The 16,026-nt window shown below is 37.5% G+C and overlaps 1 protein-coding gene across 1 annotated transcript in view; it reads left to right on the forward strand.

Moving 5' to 3' along the window:
• The window catches only part of NUBPL (NUBP iron-sulfur cluster assembly factor, mitochondrial), a gene marked incomplete at its 3' end in the record, with an annotated part of 245,246 nt that overhangs the window by 99,061 nt on the left and 130,159 nt on the right, over positions 1 to 16,026 (forward strand). Inside the window, exons 5-6 of the mRNA XM_079699925.1 lie at positions 2,421 to 2,460; positions 2,547 to 2,637. Of these exons, the coding sequence (XP_079556051.1) occupies positions 2,421 to 2,460; positions 2,547 to 2,637 (131 nt within the window). The remainder of the gene's footprint in view (positions 1 to 2,420; positions 2,461 to 2,546; positions 2,638 to 16,026) is intronic.

Genomic DNA, 16,026 nt, shown 5'->3' on the forward strand with positions numbered 1-16,026 from the left:
CTGGCAACCACCATCCTACTTTCTGTCTCTATCATTTTGACTACTTTCAGTATCTCATATAAGGGGATCATACAGTATTTCTCTTTTTGTGTCTGACTTATTTTACTTAGCAGTGTTCTCGTGGTTCATCCATGTTGTAGCATATGTCAGAATTTTCTTCCTTTTTAAGGCTGAATAATATTCCATTGCATATCTATACCACGTTTAGCTTATCCATTCATTCATTAAAGGACACTTGGGTTGTTTCCACATCTTAGGTATTGTGAATAATGCTGCTGTGAACATGAGTGTACAAATATCTCTTCAAGACACTGATACCCTTCAATCCTTTTTTCATCCCTGCTTTCAGTTCCACCAAGAAGTGGAATTGCTGGATTGTATGGTAATTCTATTTTTAATTTTTTGAGGAACTCATATTATTTTCCATAACATTTCCATTTTACATTCCCATGGACAGTGCACAAGGGTTGCCATTTGTCTCTATTCTTGCCAACTGTTGTTATTTCCTGTGGTTTTTTTTTTTTATGGCAGCCATCCTAATAGTGTGAGGTGGCCTCTCATTTTGATTCACATTTCCCTAATGATCATTGATGTTGAACATTTTTTCATGTGTTTATTGGCCATTTGTATATCTTCCTTGGAGAAATGTCTATTCACTTCCTTTGCCCATTTTTGAATTTTGTTGTTGTTGAGTTTTAAGAGTTCTCTCTATATTCTATTCTGGGTATTAATCTCTATAAGATATATGATTTACAAATATTTTCTCCCATTCTTTGGGTTGCCTTTTCACTCTGTTGATATTATCTCCTGATGCACAACGTTTAAAACCTTTCATGAACTCTAATTTGTCTACTGTTGCTTTTGTTGCCTATGTCTTTGGTGTGTATCCAACAAATCCTTGCCAAATCCAATGACATGAAGCTCTTGCCCTGTGTTTTCTTCTAAGAGCTTTATAGTTTTAGCTCTTACATTTAGGCCTTTGATCCATTTTGAGTTAATTTTTTGTCTGTGGTGTTAAGTAAGGGTCCAACTTCATTCTTTTGCATGTGGATATACAGTTTTCCCAGCTTTTCCCCCAGTGAATGATCTTGGCCTCTCTGTGAAAAAATCGTTTGACTGTGTGTGTGAGGGTTTATTTCTGGGCTCTCTATTCTGTTTCATTGGCCTATATGTCTACCTTTATGCCAGTACCACATTGTTTTGATTGCTGTAGCTTTGTAGTAAGCTTTGAAATAAGGAAGTATGAGTCCTCAAGCTGTGTTCATCTCTTTCAAGATTGATTTGCATATTTGGGATCCTTTGAGATACCATATGAATTTTAGGATGGATTTTTTATTTCTGCAAGAAATATTATCAGCATTTTGATAGGGATTGCATTGAATCTGTAGGTGGCTTTGGGTAGTATTGACATCTTAATATTAAGTCTTCCAGTTAATGAACATGCATATGTTTTCATTTGTTTATGTCTTCTTTAATTTCTTTCAGCAATGTTTTGTAGTTTTCATTTTGCAAGTCTTTTACCTCCTTGATTAAGTAAATTCCAAAGTATTTATTCTTTTTGATGTTGTTATAAATGGGATTTTCATAATTTCCTTTTCAGATTGTTCATTGTTAGTGTATAGAAATGAAGTATTTTGACTTTGTATCCTCTACTTTACCAGATTTATTTATTAGCTCCAGTAGTTTTTTATGGAACCTTCAGGGTTTTATTTATAAGATCATAACATCTGTGAGAAGAGAAAACTTTACTTCTCCCTTTCCAATTTGGATGCTGTTTATTTCTTTTTCTTGCCTCATTGCTCTGGCTATAACTTTCAGTATTATGTTGAATAAAAGTGGCAAAAGTGGGCATCCTTATCTTGTTCCTGATCTTAGAGGAAAAATGTTCAGTCTTTTACTATTGAGTATGATGCTTGTTGTGGGTTTTTCACATTTGACTTTTATTATGTTGAGATACGAAATAGAGTTTGTTACTTTTTTTGGATTCTTATATATTTTTCCAAAATTTCAAGTAAAGAAAAGAAATAACTGTGTGTGTGTGTTTGCAAATATACATTGTATGCACATACTAGATAAGCATATGTATATAATTTATTTATCAATATATATGAATAAAGCTGGTGGACAAAATTACTTACTGAGGTTATTTTTTTAGAACATTTGAAAATAGTAGATGAAGTGTTTCTTAATAAAACTATATCCCATCTATTTTTAGATGTTGCATCCATTAGGTGTATTAGTTGTATGCTTGGTATAATGTTTAAACTGTTGCAAATTGAGGTGAATTAGTTGGAAGTGAAAGACTAGCAATATGAGTAGCTTATTTATATTTTTAATTTGACACTCTTTGATAAGAAAACAGGCAATATGTTTATGTATAATGACTTACTCTTCTAAAAGATGTTTTTTTCTTATTTCAGGTAACTTAATGCGGCCTCTTTTGAATTATGGTATTGCTTGGTGAGCATATCTTTTTTACTTTATGTTACTTTTCAGAATAATATTAACTTATATAAATTAGTTGTATTTTTGGTTTCCCATTGCAGTATGTCCATGGGCTTCCTGATTGAAGAGACTGCACCCATTGTTTGGAGAGGCCTTATGGTAATGTCAGCCATTGAGAAACTGTTGAGGCAGGTAAGAAAATTGCATTAAGCATCATTTTATTATCGGCACACTGTGGTTAATATTTTCTGATTGGAGAGCCGTTAAAATTTGCAGTCAGGTTTGAGATGTTTTGCAAAACAACCCAGTCGATATACTGAATTTATAATGAGGTGTGTGGCGCCAAGACCAACTTTCACTGTCACATGATTGAATCTTTCCCGTTGCTTATTAGTACTAAAATCTAATGTCTTATTTTATATTATTCTGTTTTTCTGTTCAGACTCTTGAGTCTACATCAAGGCAAGGAAATTTATTTTATAAGTAATCTGCCGCTTTTAGATTTATGGTTAATTTCATTGTGGCCAATACTGAGTTATAAGGGCAGTGTAGAAATTCCTTAGATGTAGAAAAAATTCTATAAACCACAGTGCTTATGATTAAGATTGCTTCAGAACAAAATGAAATTTTATTTTACTCCGAGTACATATGGCTACATATTTATTTACATAGTATCTGTCCAATCAACTTGAATTTGTCCTTAAGGAAAAGAACAGTTGACTGGATAATCTAAAAATATCAGATGAGCTCTATGTTATTTATAGGAATAAATTTTATTTTTTCTTAGTAACTGTGAATTTATAGTTAATTATGTTCTAGGTAAATATTATAAGTACTTTGGATTTTCTCCACTGACTTATAACAATTACGCCTTATTTATTCATGTTTTACTCTGGGTCAGGCACCATGCCATAGGCTGGCAGTTCTAATCATAGATATTCCTATATTCATTTCCAGTTGTGAAAGTAAGTAGATATAATATGTCTTGAACTCTGAAACTCTTCTTTTTTCATGGTAACATCTTGTCTTTTTTCTGCTGCTTGAGTTCTGATAAATGTGCTCTTTGATCTTTGGTCCCAGAATCCTCCTATTTTCTCAGCACATTTAAGTCTCTTGGCTGCATTTCTTCCTCTTTCACACTCAGATCCCATAGTTGGTTATTTCAGTTATACTCCTGATCCCATCTATTCCAGTTCCTTTGTGATCTTGACCTTTATTTCTGTGGATTAAGCTAGGATTTTTTTGTTTTTTTCTTTAAGGAAATTCTAAAACAATCTTTATTCAGTTTATAATTAAAGTTAGAGTCAGTGGAAATTTGGAAACACCAGAAAGAGAATTTTGATTTTAATATTGTCAGCTGAAAAAATTATGCAACCTGTAAGTTGAGAATTATGTTTTATTTGGCGGACAAAACTGAGGACTTCATCCCAGGATGCAGTCTCTCAGTTAACTCTAAGGGACTGCTTCGAAGAGGTAAGGGAGGGGCCAGGGTATATAAGAGTTTTTGCAGCAAAGGCAGGTAGTCAGAACATCAAAAGATTACTCTTAATTTAAGAAAATCATATATCTCAAATTAAGGAATTTAGCGCTTGTCTATGTATGGGAGGATGCAAGAGTTTGGGCCTGTTGAAATCCTTCCTTTGATATCTGGGGCCCTCGGTTATCTGGGGCCAGTATCCTGTGCTTTCTCATCCTGAGTTTCCTCAGGGTGCACCATCAGGGGTGGCTGCAGCAGCTGACTGCTAGATGGGGGGCATCCTGTTTCTATCCTGAGTTCCCTCAGGGCTAACTGTCAGGGAGGCGGTAATGTGATGGCTTGATGGCTGCAACATCCTTGTTTACTGATATGGCAGGCAACATTTTCTCATTGACAATATTAATTTCCCCCGTCCTACGTTAGTGTTAGAATTCTCAACAGGAAATGATTCAGAATTCCTCCTAAGTCTTTATGGATGGCCACAAGAAGATGGAAGTACTTCCACTTTCCACAGTGATCAGACACTTAGAGATCCAAGTCAATGAGAAGAGACACAGAAGTCCAGGCCAAGGGTTGGTGTTCCTAGCTCAGAGATATAGAATCCCCATAGCCCGTGCCCAGCAAGGGGTGAGCAAGTTCTCTCTTTTCTGTCCTTTTTAAATCTCAGGGATCCTTTTAGATCTCAGATTCCAACAGGTGACAAAAGCATCTGCAAATGAGCCCCTGAGCCTGGAAGAGAGAGAGCAAGTGTGTACCTGCCGTCAGGAGAGGGACAAAGGGAGTTTCCCACAGAATGAGATTAAACCTGACAGTTCGAATAATTAGGCTACAGAAAGACTGCACCTGAAGCTCACACTTAGATTTAGTACCTGCTTTTATAAACAAAGAAAACTTTTTGAGACCAGAGGTGAGAAGATCAAAAGTCTGAAGGAACCAGAAGTATATTATTTTTTTATTTTGTGGGGTGTTGGGGAAGGGAAGAGGAGGCAGGATGCCAATTCTGTATTCTCAATGTCCCACCATAACCCAGCCTTTTGTATCTACTGCTGAGTACTGTTGGAGAATGTAGAATACTTGTGTTAATTTCTGGCATCATACATTTTTGATTTCTGAGTTTAACCAGGCTCTCAACACTTCAATCGTCTGATTTAATTCATTATTTTTCTCAACATTTATTAAATGCTCAGCTTAAAAAATATTTAGGGGGCTTCCCTGGTGGCGCAGTGGTTGAGAGTCCACCTGCCGATGCAGGGGACGCGGGTTCGTGCCCCAGTCCGGGAAGATCCCACATGCCGCAGAGTGGCTGGGCCCGTGAGCCATGGCCACTGAGCCTGCGCGTCCGGAGCCTGTGCTCTGCAATGGGAGAGGCCCCAACACTGAGAGGCCCGCGTACCGCAAAAAAAAAAAAAAAAAAATTTTAGGGAATTTGGTAGTTTGGCAGAGGACCTACTGGAGATGTGGCAGTTTGACTTGCTGGCACATAAATCGTATAAAAGTCACAGTTTATTCTGAAAAATGCTGAAGATACATTTTTAGCAAACATACTACAAAATATCAGAATGAATATCAGGGGCGAGAAAATGAATCCATTACTTTTTTTTTTTTTTTTTTTGCGGTATGTGGGCCTCTCACTGTTGCGGCCTCCCCCGTTGGGGAGCACAGGCTCCGGACACGCAGGCTCAACGGCCATGGCTCACGGGCCCAGCTGCTCCGCGGCATGTGGGATCTTCCCGGACCGGGGCACGAACCCGTGTCCCCTGCATCGGCAGGCGGACCCTCAACCACTGCGCCACCAGGGAAGCCCCATTACTTTTTTTTTTTTTTGCGGTACGCGGGCCTCTCACTGTTGTGGCCTCCCCCGTTGTGGAGCACAGGCTCCGGACGCGCAGGCTCAGCGGCCATGGCTCACGGGCCCAGCCGCTCCGCGGCACGTGGGATCTTCCCGGACCGGGGCACGAACCCGTGTCCCCTGCATCGGCAGGCGGACTCTCCAACAACTGCGCCACCAGGGAAGCCCCCCATTACTTATTTTATTGGGATACTTAGAGGATACCTAGAGCATCCTCTAGGATATTAGGATATTGGACTGCATGTTTGCCGTACAGTCTTTTGTAAAGCTGCTTTTGTCATCTGCACATTTTAATAAGAGCTGAAAGCTGACATTTTCGGATCATACCGTGACCAGTGCTAATCATCTGAGCTATTAATTAAGGAGTGTTTTGTTTTTGTTTTGCTTTAGAAAGCAGACCAGCATTTGGTAAATTTAACATCCTTTGTTGAAAATATAGTAGCTGGATAGATGCTCTATATAGCAGTGGATTGTGGAGGGTACCTGGTTCATTGGCTGATTAAAAAAATTGAATATAACACATATGTAGAAGAAGGTACAGATCATAAGTGTCCAGATAGATGGATTATCCCAAAGTGAAAACACCTTTATACTCATTCAGGACAAGATAAATAGAATACCAATGTTCCAGAAGCTCTTCTCCTGTCCCTTCCCAGTTACTATTTTGTGGGGAGATGATAAATACTTGTGATAGGTCTGCCATCTTGAACTGGAATCTTTTTTAAAGTTTTTTTCCCTCTTTCTTTTAATTTACTGAGTTAAACTTATAATAGGATTCACAGATCTTATATGTGGAGTTCAGTGATTTTTGATAAACATATATGACTGTGTAACCGTACCCCAATCAAGATAGAGGACATTTCTATTCCCCTAGAAAGTTTCCTTGGGCTCTCTTGTAGTCAGTCCCACACCCATAGGCCATGATTGTTGTGATTTCTATCACCAAAATGAGTTTTACATGTTCCTATACTTCATATAAAGGGAACCTTATAGTATATAGCCTTTTGTATCTGGTTTCTTTTTCTTAGTCTAATGCTTTTGAAGTCATCCTTGTTGCATGTATCAGTAGCTGAGTCCTTTTTATTGCTGAGTAGTATTCCTTTGCATGAATATAACCCAATATTGTTTTAGCTATTCTTCTGTTGATAGACATTTAGGTAGTCTCCAGTTTTTGGCCATTATGAATAATGCTGCTATAAATACTTGTACAAGTGTTCATAAGAGTTCCAGTTGTTCACATCTTTGTCAGTGTTTGGTGTGGTCATTCTGTTCACTTGTGGGTATAAAATGATATCTTCTGATGGTTTTAATTTGTGCTTCCCTGATGGTCAGTGATGTTAAGCCCCTGTTCATGTGCATGTTAGATATTGCTGTATCTTCTTTCATGAAGTGTATGTTCAAGTCTTTCACTCTTTTGTTTTTGGCTCATTTTTCTTCTTGTAATTGAGTTGCAAGAGTTTTAATATATTCTGGTTATGAGTCCATTGTCAGATACATGTATTGGGAATATTTCTCCCAGTCTGTGGCTTGCCTTGTGATGAGCTGAAGTTTTAAATTTTCGTGAAATCCAATTTATCCGCCCCCCCCAATTTTTTTTTTCTTAATGCTTAGTGCTTTTTCTGCCCTCTCTAAGAAATCTTTGCCTTTGTCTACCCCAAGGTTGTAAAGATATTCTCGTGTATATTTTTACCTTTAAAATTTACAGGTCTGGCTTGTATATCTGGAATTAATTTTTTTGTATGAAGTGAGATAATAATGATCAAGGTTTATATTTTTTCATATTGTGTCATAATAGGAAATATATTTATTCTTTGTCCTTGGGTCCTGACACAAAGCTCCTAAAACCCTTGGAATTTCCTGAGTGATAGGATTGTCCTTTGTCATTCATAAGGAGCCTCTTTTTGAGCACACCTGCTAGTTCATGCTAGTGAGGTGACTTGGGGTAGGACCCCTAGATAGCCTCAGGATGGGACTGGTCACCAGCAAGGCCGAGTATTTAGAGGGTTAGAACTTTCAGCCTCTCCTACTGACCTCTGGGAAGGGGAAGTGGGGTGGGCTGCAGATTAAGCTCTATGAAAATTCTTGAACAACAAGATTCGATGAGCTTCTGGGTTGTAAAACAGACACACATGCTGGGTGGGTTGTGTACTCTAGTTCCATGGGGACAGAAGCTCCTGTGCTCAGGGCCCTTCTGAACCTTGTATTTACCTCTTCATCTGGCCGTTCATCTGTATCCTTTATAATACCCTTTATAATAAACTGGTAAACGTAAGTAAACATTTCTCTGAGTTCTGTGAGCTGCTCTAGTGAAATACAGGCAACCTCAGATATTGTGGGTTTGGTTCCAGACCACTGCAGTGAAGGGGATATCACAATAAAGCAGTTGCATAAACTTTTTTGTTTCCAAGTGCACATGAGAGTTACGTTTCCATTATACTTTAGTCTATTAAGTGTGCAATAGCATTATGTCTAAAAAGAAAAAAGTGCATACCTTAATTAAAATATACTTTATTGCTAAAAAGTGTTAACCATCAGCTGAGCCTTCAGCAAGTCGTAATCTTTTTGCAATAGTAACATGAAAGATCAGTGATCACAGATCACAATAACAAATATGATAATAATGAAAAAGTTTGAAATATTGCAAGGATTACCAAAATGTGACACAGAGACACAGAGTGAGTAAATGCTCACTTGGAAAAATGGTCCTGATAGACTTGCTTGATGCAGGGTTGCCACAAACTTTCAATTTGTAAAAGATGCAATATCTGTGAAGTGTGATACAATGAGGTACGCTTTTAACTGAACCTGAGGAGGGGGTCATGCGAACCTCACATTTATAGCCAGTCAGCCCAGAAGCACATGTAATAGCCTGAACTTCTGATTGGCATCTGAATTGGGTGCAGTCTTTCGGGACTAAGCCCTTAACCTATGGGATCTGATGCTCTCTCCAGGTAGATACTGTCAGAATTGACTTAATTGCTTGGCGGTGTTGGAAAACACACATTATAATAGTTTATCTAATTGTTCTAGCACTTTGTTTAAAAGACTTCCCTTTCCCTATTGAATTGAATTGATACATTAGACAAAAATCAATTAAGCATATGTGTATGGGTCTATCTCTGGACACTGTGTTGTGTTCCATGAATAGTTTAATCCTTAAAGTAGAACCATACTGTCTTGATGATTGAAGCTGTATAGAAGGGTTAATATCAGAAAGTGAGAGTCCTCCAACTTTGTTCTTTCTTAAGATTGTTTTGACTATTCTAGGTTCTTTTACATTTCTGTATAAATTTTATATTCAACTTACCAATTTGTGTAGAAAAGCATGTTGGTATTTTCATTAGGATAGTATCGAACTATCAGTATAGATCAGTTTTGGGTGAATCGAGATCCTGACAACATTGAGTCTTCTAACCCTGAGCATGGTATGTTTCTACATTTATTTAGATTTTCTTTAATTTCTTGGAGTAATATTATATAGTTTTCAGTTTATAGGTCTTGTAATTCATTTGTTAGATTTATCTTAAGTGTTTTAGTTTTCTTTGATGATATTGTAAATGGAATTTTTTTGTGTGTTTAGTTTCAAATTGTTTACAGTTAGCACATAGTACATATACTATTGATTTTTGTATATTAAACTTGTATTCATAATTTTTCCAAATTTGTTTTTAAGTAGTTATTTAGTAGCTTTCTTGGTACCTTGTATGCACATGATTATATTGTCTGCAAGTAAAACAGCTTCATTTCTTTCTTTCCAATCTATTCTTTTCATTTCATTTTCTTGTCTTCTTATTGAACTGGCTAGTACTACCAGTACAGTGTTGAACAGAAAAGATGAAAGCAGACATGCTGGTCTTCATCCAGATTTTTTTTTTCTTATTTAATGATATTTATTCTCTTTACCAAGCTGTACAATAAAAGGGAAATGTCACATCTAGTGACATTAACATTAAATATTTCTTCATTAAGAAAGATGATAGCTATTGGTTCAAGTTCGTGGAGTAGAAAGATGTGCTCTTACTCCCTCTTGTGAGAACACCAGAATCACAACTAACTGCTGAACAATCATCAACAGGAAAACACTGGAACTCACCAAAAAAGATACCCCACATCCAAAGACAAAGGAGAAGCCACAATGAGATGGTAGGAGGGGTGCAATCACAATAAAATCAAATCCCATAACTGCTGGTGGGTGACTCACAAACTGGAGAACACTTATTCCACAGAAGTCCACCAACTGGAGTGAAGGTTCTGAGCCCCACGTCAGGCTTCCGAACCTGGGGGTCTGGCAACAGGGGGAGGACTTCCTGGAGAATCAGACTTCAAAGGCTGGTGAGATTTGATTGAAGGACTTTGACAGGACTGGGGGAAACAGAGACTGCAGTCTTGGAGGGCACACACAAAGTAGTGTGGGCATCGGTACCCAGGGGAAGGAACAGTGACCCCATAGAGACTGAACCAGAGCTACCTGCTAGTGTTGGAGGGTCTCCTGCAGAGGCGGGAGGTGGCTCTGTCTCACCGTGAGGACAAGGACACTGGCAGCAGAAGTTCTGGGCAGTACTCCTTGGTGTGAGCCCTCCCAGAGTCTGCCGTTAGCCCCACCAAAGAGCCTGGGTAGGCTCCGGGTTGGGGTGGCCTCAGGCCAAACAACCAACAGGGAGGGGACCCAGCCCCACCCATCAGCAGACAAGTGGATTAAAGTTTTACTGAACTCTGCCCACCTGAGCAGCAGCCAGATCAACCCACCACCAGTCCCTCCCATCAGGAAACTTGCAGAAGCCTCTTAGACAGCCTCGTCCACAGGAGCAGACAGCAGAAGCAAGAAGAACTACAGTCCTGCAGCCTGTGGAACAAAAAGCACATTCACAGAAAGATAGACAAGATGAAAAGGCAGAGGGCTGTGTACCAGATAAAGGAACAAGATAAAACCCCAGAAAAACAACTAAATGAAGTGCAGATAGACAACCTTCCAGAAAAAGAATTCAGAATAATGATAGTGAAGGTGATCCAGGACCTCGGAAAAAGAATGGAGGCAAAGATCAAGAAGATGCAAGAAGTGTTTAACAAAGATCTAGAAGAATTAAAGAACAAACAAACAGAGATGAAGAATACAGTAACTGAATTGAGAAGTACACTAGAAGGAATCAATAGCAGAATAACTGAGGCAAAAGAAAGGATAAGTGACCTGGAAGACAGAATGGTGGAATTCACCACTGCGCAACAGAATAAAGAAAAAAGAATGAAAAGAAATGAAGACAGCCTAACAGACCTCTGGGACAACATTAAAGGCAATAACATTCGCAATATAGGGGTCCCAGAAGGAGAAGAGAGAGAGAAAGGACCTGAGAAAATATTTGAAGAGATTATAGTCGAAAAGTTCCCTAACATGGGAAAGGAAATAGCCACCCAAATCCAGGAAGCACAGAGAGTCCCATACAGGACAAACCCAAGTAAAAGCATGCCGAGACACATAGTAATCAAATTGGAAAAAATTAAAGACAAAGAAAATTATTGAAAGCAGCAAGGGAAAAATGACAAATAACATACAAGGGAACTCCCATAAGATTAACAGCTGATTTCTCAGCGGAAACTCTACAAGCCAGAAGGGAGTGGCATGATATACTTAAAGTGATGAAAGGGAAGAACCTACAACCAAGATTACTTTACAACCAACCTACAACCTACAACCAAGATTATCTCATTCAGATTCGATGGAGAAATCAAAAGCTTTACAGACAAGCAAAAGCTAAGAGAATTCAGCACCACCAAACCAGCTCTACAACAAATGCTAAAGGAACTTCTCTAAATGGGAAACACAAGAGAAGGACCTACAAAAACAAACCCAAAACAATTAAGAAAATGGTAATAGGAACATACATATCAATAATTACCTTAAACGTGAATGGATTAAAGACTCCAACCAAAAGACACAGGTTTGCTGAATGGATACAAAACAAGACCCATATATATGGTGTCTACAAGAGACCCACTTCAGACCTAAGGACACATACAGACTGAAAGTGAGGGGATGGAAAATGATATTCAATGCAAATGGAAATCAAAAGAAAGCTGGAGTAGCAATACTCATAGCAGATAAAATAGACTTTAAAATAAAATATGTTACAAGAGACAAGAACACTACATAATGATCAAGGGATCAATCCAAGAAGAAGATATAACAATTATAAATATATATGCACCCAACATAGGAGCACCTCAATACATAAGGCAACTGCTAACAGCTATAAAAGAGGAAATTGACAGTAACACAATAATACTGGGGGACTTTAACACCTCAGTTATACCAATGGACAGATCATCCAAACAGAAAATTAATAAGGAAACAGAAGCGTTAAAGGACACAATAGACCAGATAGATTTAATTGATATTTATAGGACATTCCATCCGAAAACAGCAGATTACACTTTCTTCTCAAGTGCATAAGGAACCTTCTCCAGAATAGATCACATCTTGGGTCACAAATCAAGCCTCAGTAAATTTAAGAAAACTGAAATCATATCAAGCATCTTTTCTGACCACAGTGCTATGAGATTAGAATTCAGTTACAGGGAAAAAAACGTAAAAAACACAAACCCATGGAGGCTAAACAATACTTTACTAAATAACCGAGTGATCACTGAAGAAATCAAAAAGGAAATTAAAACATGCCTAGAGAAAAATGACAATGAAAACACGATGATCCAAACCCTATGGGATTCGGCAAAAGCAGTTCTAAGAGGGAAATGTATAGATATACAAGCCTACCTCAAGAAAGAAGAAAAATCTCAAATAAACAATCTAACCTTACACCTAAAGGAACTAGAGAAAGAAGACCAAACAAAACCCAAAGTTAGCAAAAGGAAGGAAATCATAAAAATCAGAGCAGAAATAAATGAAATAGAAACAAAGAAAATAATAGCAAAGATCAATAAAACTAAAAGCTGGTTCTTTTAGAAGATAAACAAAATTGATAAACCATTAAGCAGACTCATCAAGTAAAAGAGGGAGAGGACTCAAATCAATAATATTAGAAATGAAAAAGGAGAAGTTACAATGGACACTGCAGATATACAAAGCATCCTAAGAGACTACGACAAGCAACTCTATGCCAGTAAAATGGACAACTGGGAAGAAATGGACAAATTCTTAGAAAGGTATAACCTTCCAAGACTGAACCAGGAAGAAATAGAAAATATGAACAGACCAATCACAAGTAATGAAATTGAAACTGTGATTAAAAATCTTCCAACAAACAAAAGTCCAGGACCAGATGGCTTCACAGGTGAATTCTATCAAACATTTAGAGAAAAGCTAACACCCATTCTTCTCAAACTCTTCCAAAAAATTGCAGAGGAAAGAACACTTCCAAACTCATTCTATGAGGCCAACATTACCCTGATACCAAAACCAAAGATACTACAAAAAAAGAAAATTACAGACCAATATCACTGATGAATATAGATGCAAAAATCCTCAACAAAATACTAGCAAACAGAATCCAACAACACATTAAAAGGATCATACACCATGATCAAGTGGGATTTATCCCAGGGATGCAAGGATTCCTCAATATATGCAAATCAATCAATGTGATACACCATGTTAACAAATTGAAAAAGAAAAACCATATGATGACTTCAATAGATGCAGAAAAAGCTTCTGACAGAATTCAACACCCATTTATGATAAAAACTCTCTAGAAAGTGGGCAGAGAGGGAACCTACCTGAGCACAGTAAAGTCCATATATGACAAACCCACAGCAAACATCATTCTCACTGGTGAAAAACTGAAAGCATTTCCTCTAAGATCAGGAAAAAGACCAGGATGTCCACTCTTACCACTATTATTCAACATAGTTTTGGATGTCCTAGCCATGGCAATCAGAGAAGTACAAGAAATAAAAGGAATACAAATTGGAAAAGAAGAAATAAAACTGTCACTGTTTGCAGATGACATAATTCTATACATAGAGAATCCTAAAGATGCTACCAGAAACTACTAGAGCTAATCAGTGAATTTGGTGAAGTAGCAGAATAGAAGGTTAATGCACAGAAATCTCTTGCATTCCTATACACTAATGATGAAAAATCTGAAAGAGAAGTTAAGAAAACACTCCCATTTACCATTGCAACAAAAAGAATAAAATACCTTGGAATAAACCTACCTAGGGATCAAAAGACCTGTATGCAGAAAACTATAAGACACTGTTGAGAGAAATTAAAGATGATACCAACAGATGGTGAGATATACCATGTTCTTGGATTGGAAGAATCAATATTGTGAAAATGACTATACTACCCAAAGCAATCTACAGATTCAATGCAATCCCTATCAAATTAACAATGCCATATTTTATGGAACTAGAACAAAAAATCTTAAAATTTGTATGGAGACACAAAAGACCCCAAATAGGCAAAGCAGTCTGAGGGAAAAAACCGGAGCTGGAGGAATTAGACTCCCTGACTTAAGACTATACTAGAAAGCTACAGTAATCAAGACAATATGGTGCTGATACAAAAACAGAAATATAGATCAATTGAACAGGATAGAAAGCCCAGAGATAAACTCATGCACCTATGGTCAACTAATCTATGACAAAGGAGAGAAGGATATACAATGGAGAAAAGACAGTCTCTTCAATAAGTGGTGCTGGGAAAACTGGACAGCCACATGTAAAAGAATGAAATTAGAACACTCCCTAACACCATACAGAGAAATAAACTCAAAATGGATTAGAGACCTAAATGGAAGACCAGACAGTGTAAAACTCTTAGAGGAAAACATAGGAAGAACACTCTGACATAAATCACAGCAAGATCTTTTTTGATCCACCTCCTAGAGTAATGGAAATAAAAACAAAAATAAACAAATGGAACCTAATGAAACTTAAAGCGTTTTGCACAGCAAAGGAAAGCATAAAGAAGACGAAAAGACAACCCTCAAAATGGGAGAAAATATTTGCAAACGAATCAATGGACAAAGGATTAATCTCCAAAATATATAAACAGCTCATGCAGCTCAATATAAAATAAAACAACCCAATCCAAAAATGGGCAGAAGACCTAAATAGACATTTCTCCAAAGAAGACATACAGATGGCCAAGAAGCACATGAAAAGCTGCTCAACATCATTAATTGTTAGAAAAATGCAAATCAAAACTACAATGAGGTATTGTCTCACACCAGTTAGAATGGGCATCATCAGAAAATCTACAAACAACAAATGCTGGAGAGGGTTTGGAGAAAAAGGAACCCTCTTGCACTGTTGGTGGGAATGCAAATTGATACAGCCACTATGGAGAACAGTATGGAGGGTCCTTAAAAAACTACAAATAGAATTACCATATGAGCTCAGCATTCCCAGTACTGTGCATATACCCAGAAAAGCCATAATTCAAAAAGATACAGGCATCCCAGTGTTCATTGCAGCACTAGTTACAATAGCCAGGTCATGGGAGCAACCTAAATGCCCATCGACAGACGAATGGATAAAGAAGTAGTGTACATATATACAATGGAATATTACTCAGCCATAGAAAGGAATGAAATTGGGTCATTTGTAGAGATGGGGATGGATGTAGAGACTGTCATACAGAGTGAAGTAAGTCAGAAAGAGAAAAAAAGATATCGTATATTAACGCATATTTTGGAACCTAAAAGAATGGTATAGATGAACCGGTTTGCAGGGCAGAAAGTGGGAGACAGATGTAGAGAACAAGCGTATGGACAGCAAGTGGGGAAAGCGGCAGGGGGTGGGGATGGTGGTTGGATGAAGTGGGAGATTGGGATTGACATGTATACACTGATGTGTATAAAGTGGATGAGTAATAAGAACTGCTGTATAAAAAAATAAATAAAACGAAACTCAAAAATTCAAAAAAGAAAAAGAAAGATGATAGCTGTAGGTTTTTATTGATGCCCTCTATCAGGTTGAAGAAATTCCTTTCTGTTGCTTTGTTTGCTGAGGAGCTTTTATCCTGAATGGGTGTTGAACTTCTTCAAATGCTTCTTTTTTTTCATTTATTGAAATGATCATGTGGTTTTTCTCCTTTATTCTATTAATGTGGTAATTTATAATACATTGATTGATTTTCTGATCTTAGACCAAACTTGCATTCCTGAGATAAATTCTCCTTGGTCATGATATTTTAATTACAATAAATAATAGTATACTTACTATTAATATGTTGCTGGGTTCAATTTGCCAGTATTTTATTAAGGAGTTTTAGATCAATATTTATGAAGAATATTGG

This window comes from Hyperoodon ampullatus, assembly GCF_949752795.1.
Source record: "Hyperoodon ampullatus genome assembly, chromosome: 3".
NCBI classification, from domain to species: domain Eukaryota; kingdom Metazoa; phylum Chordata; class Mammalia; order Artiodactyla; family Ziphiidae; genus Hyperoodon; species Hyperoodon ampullatus.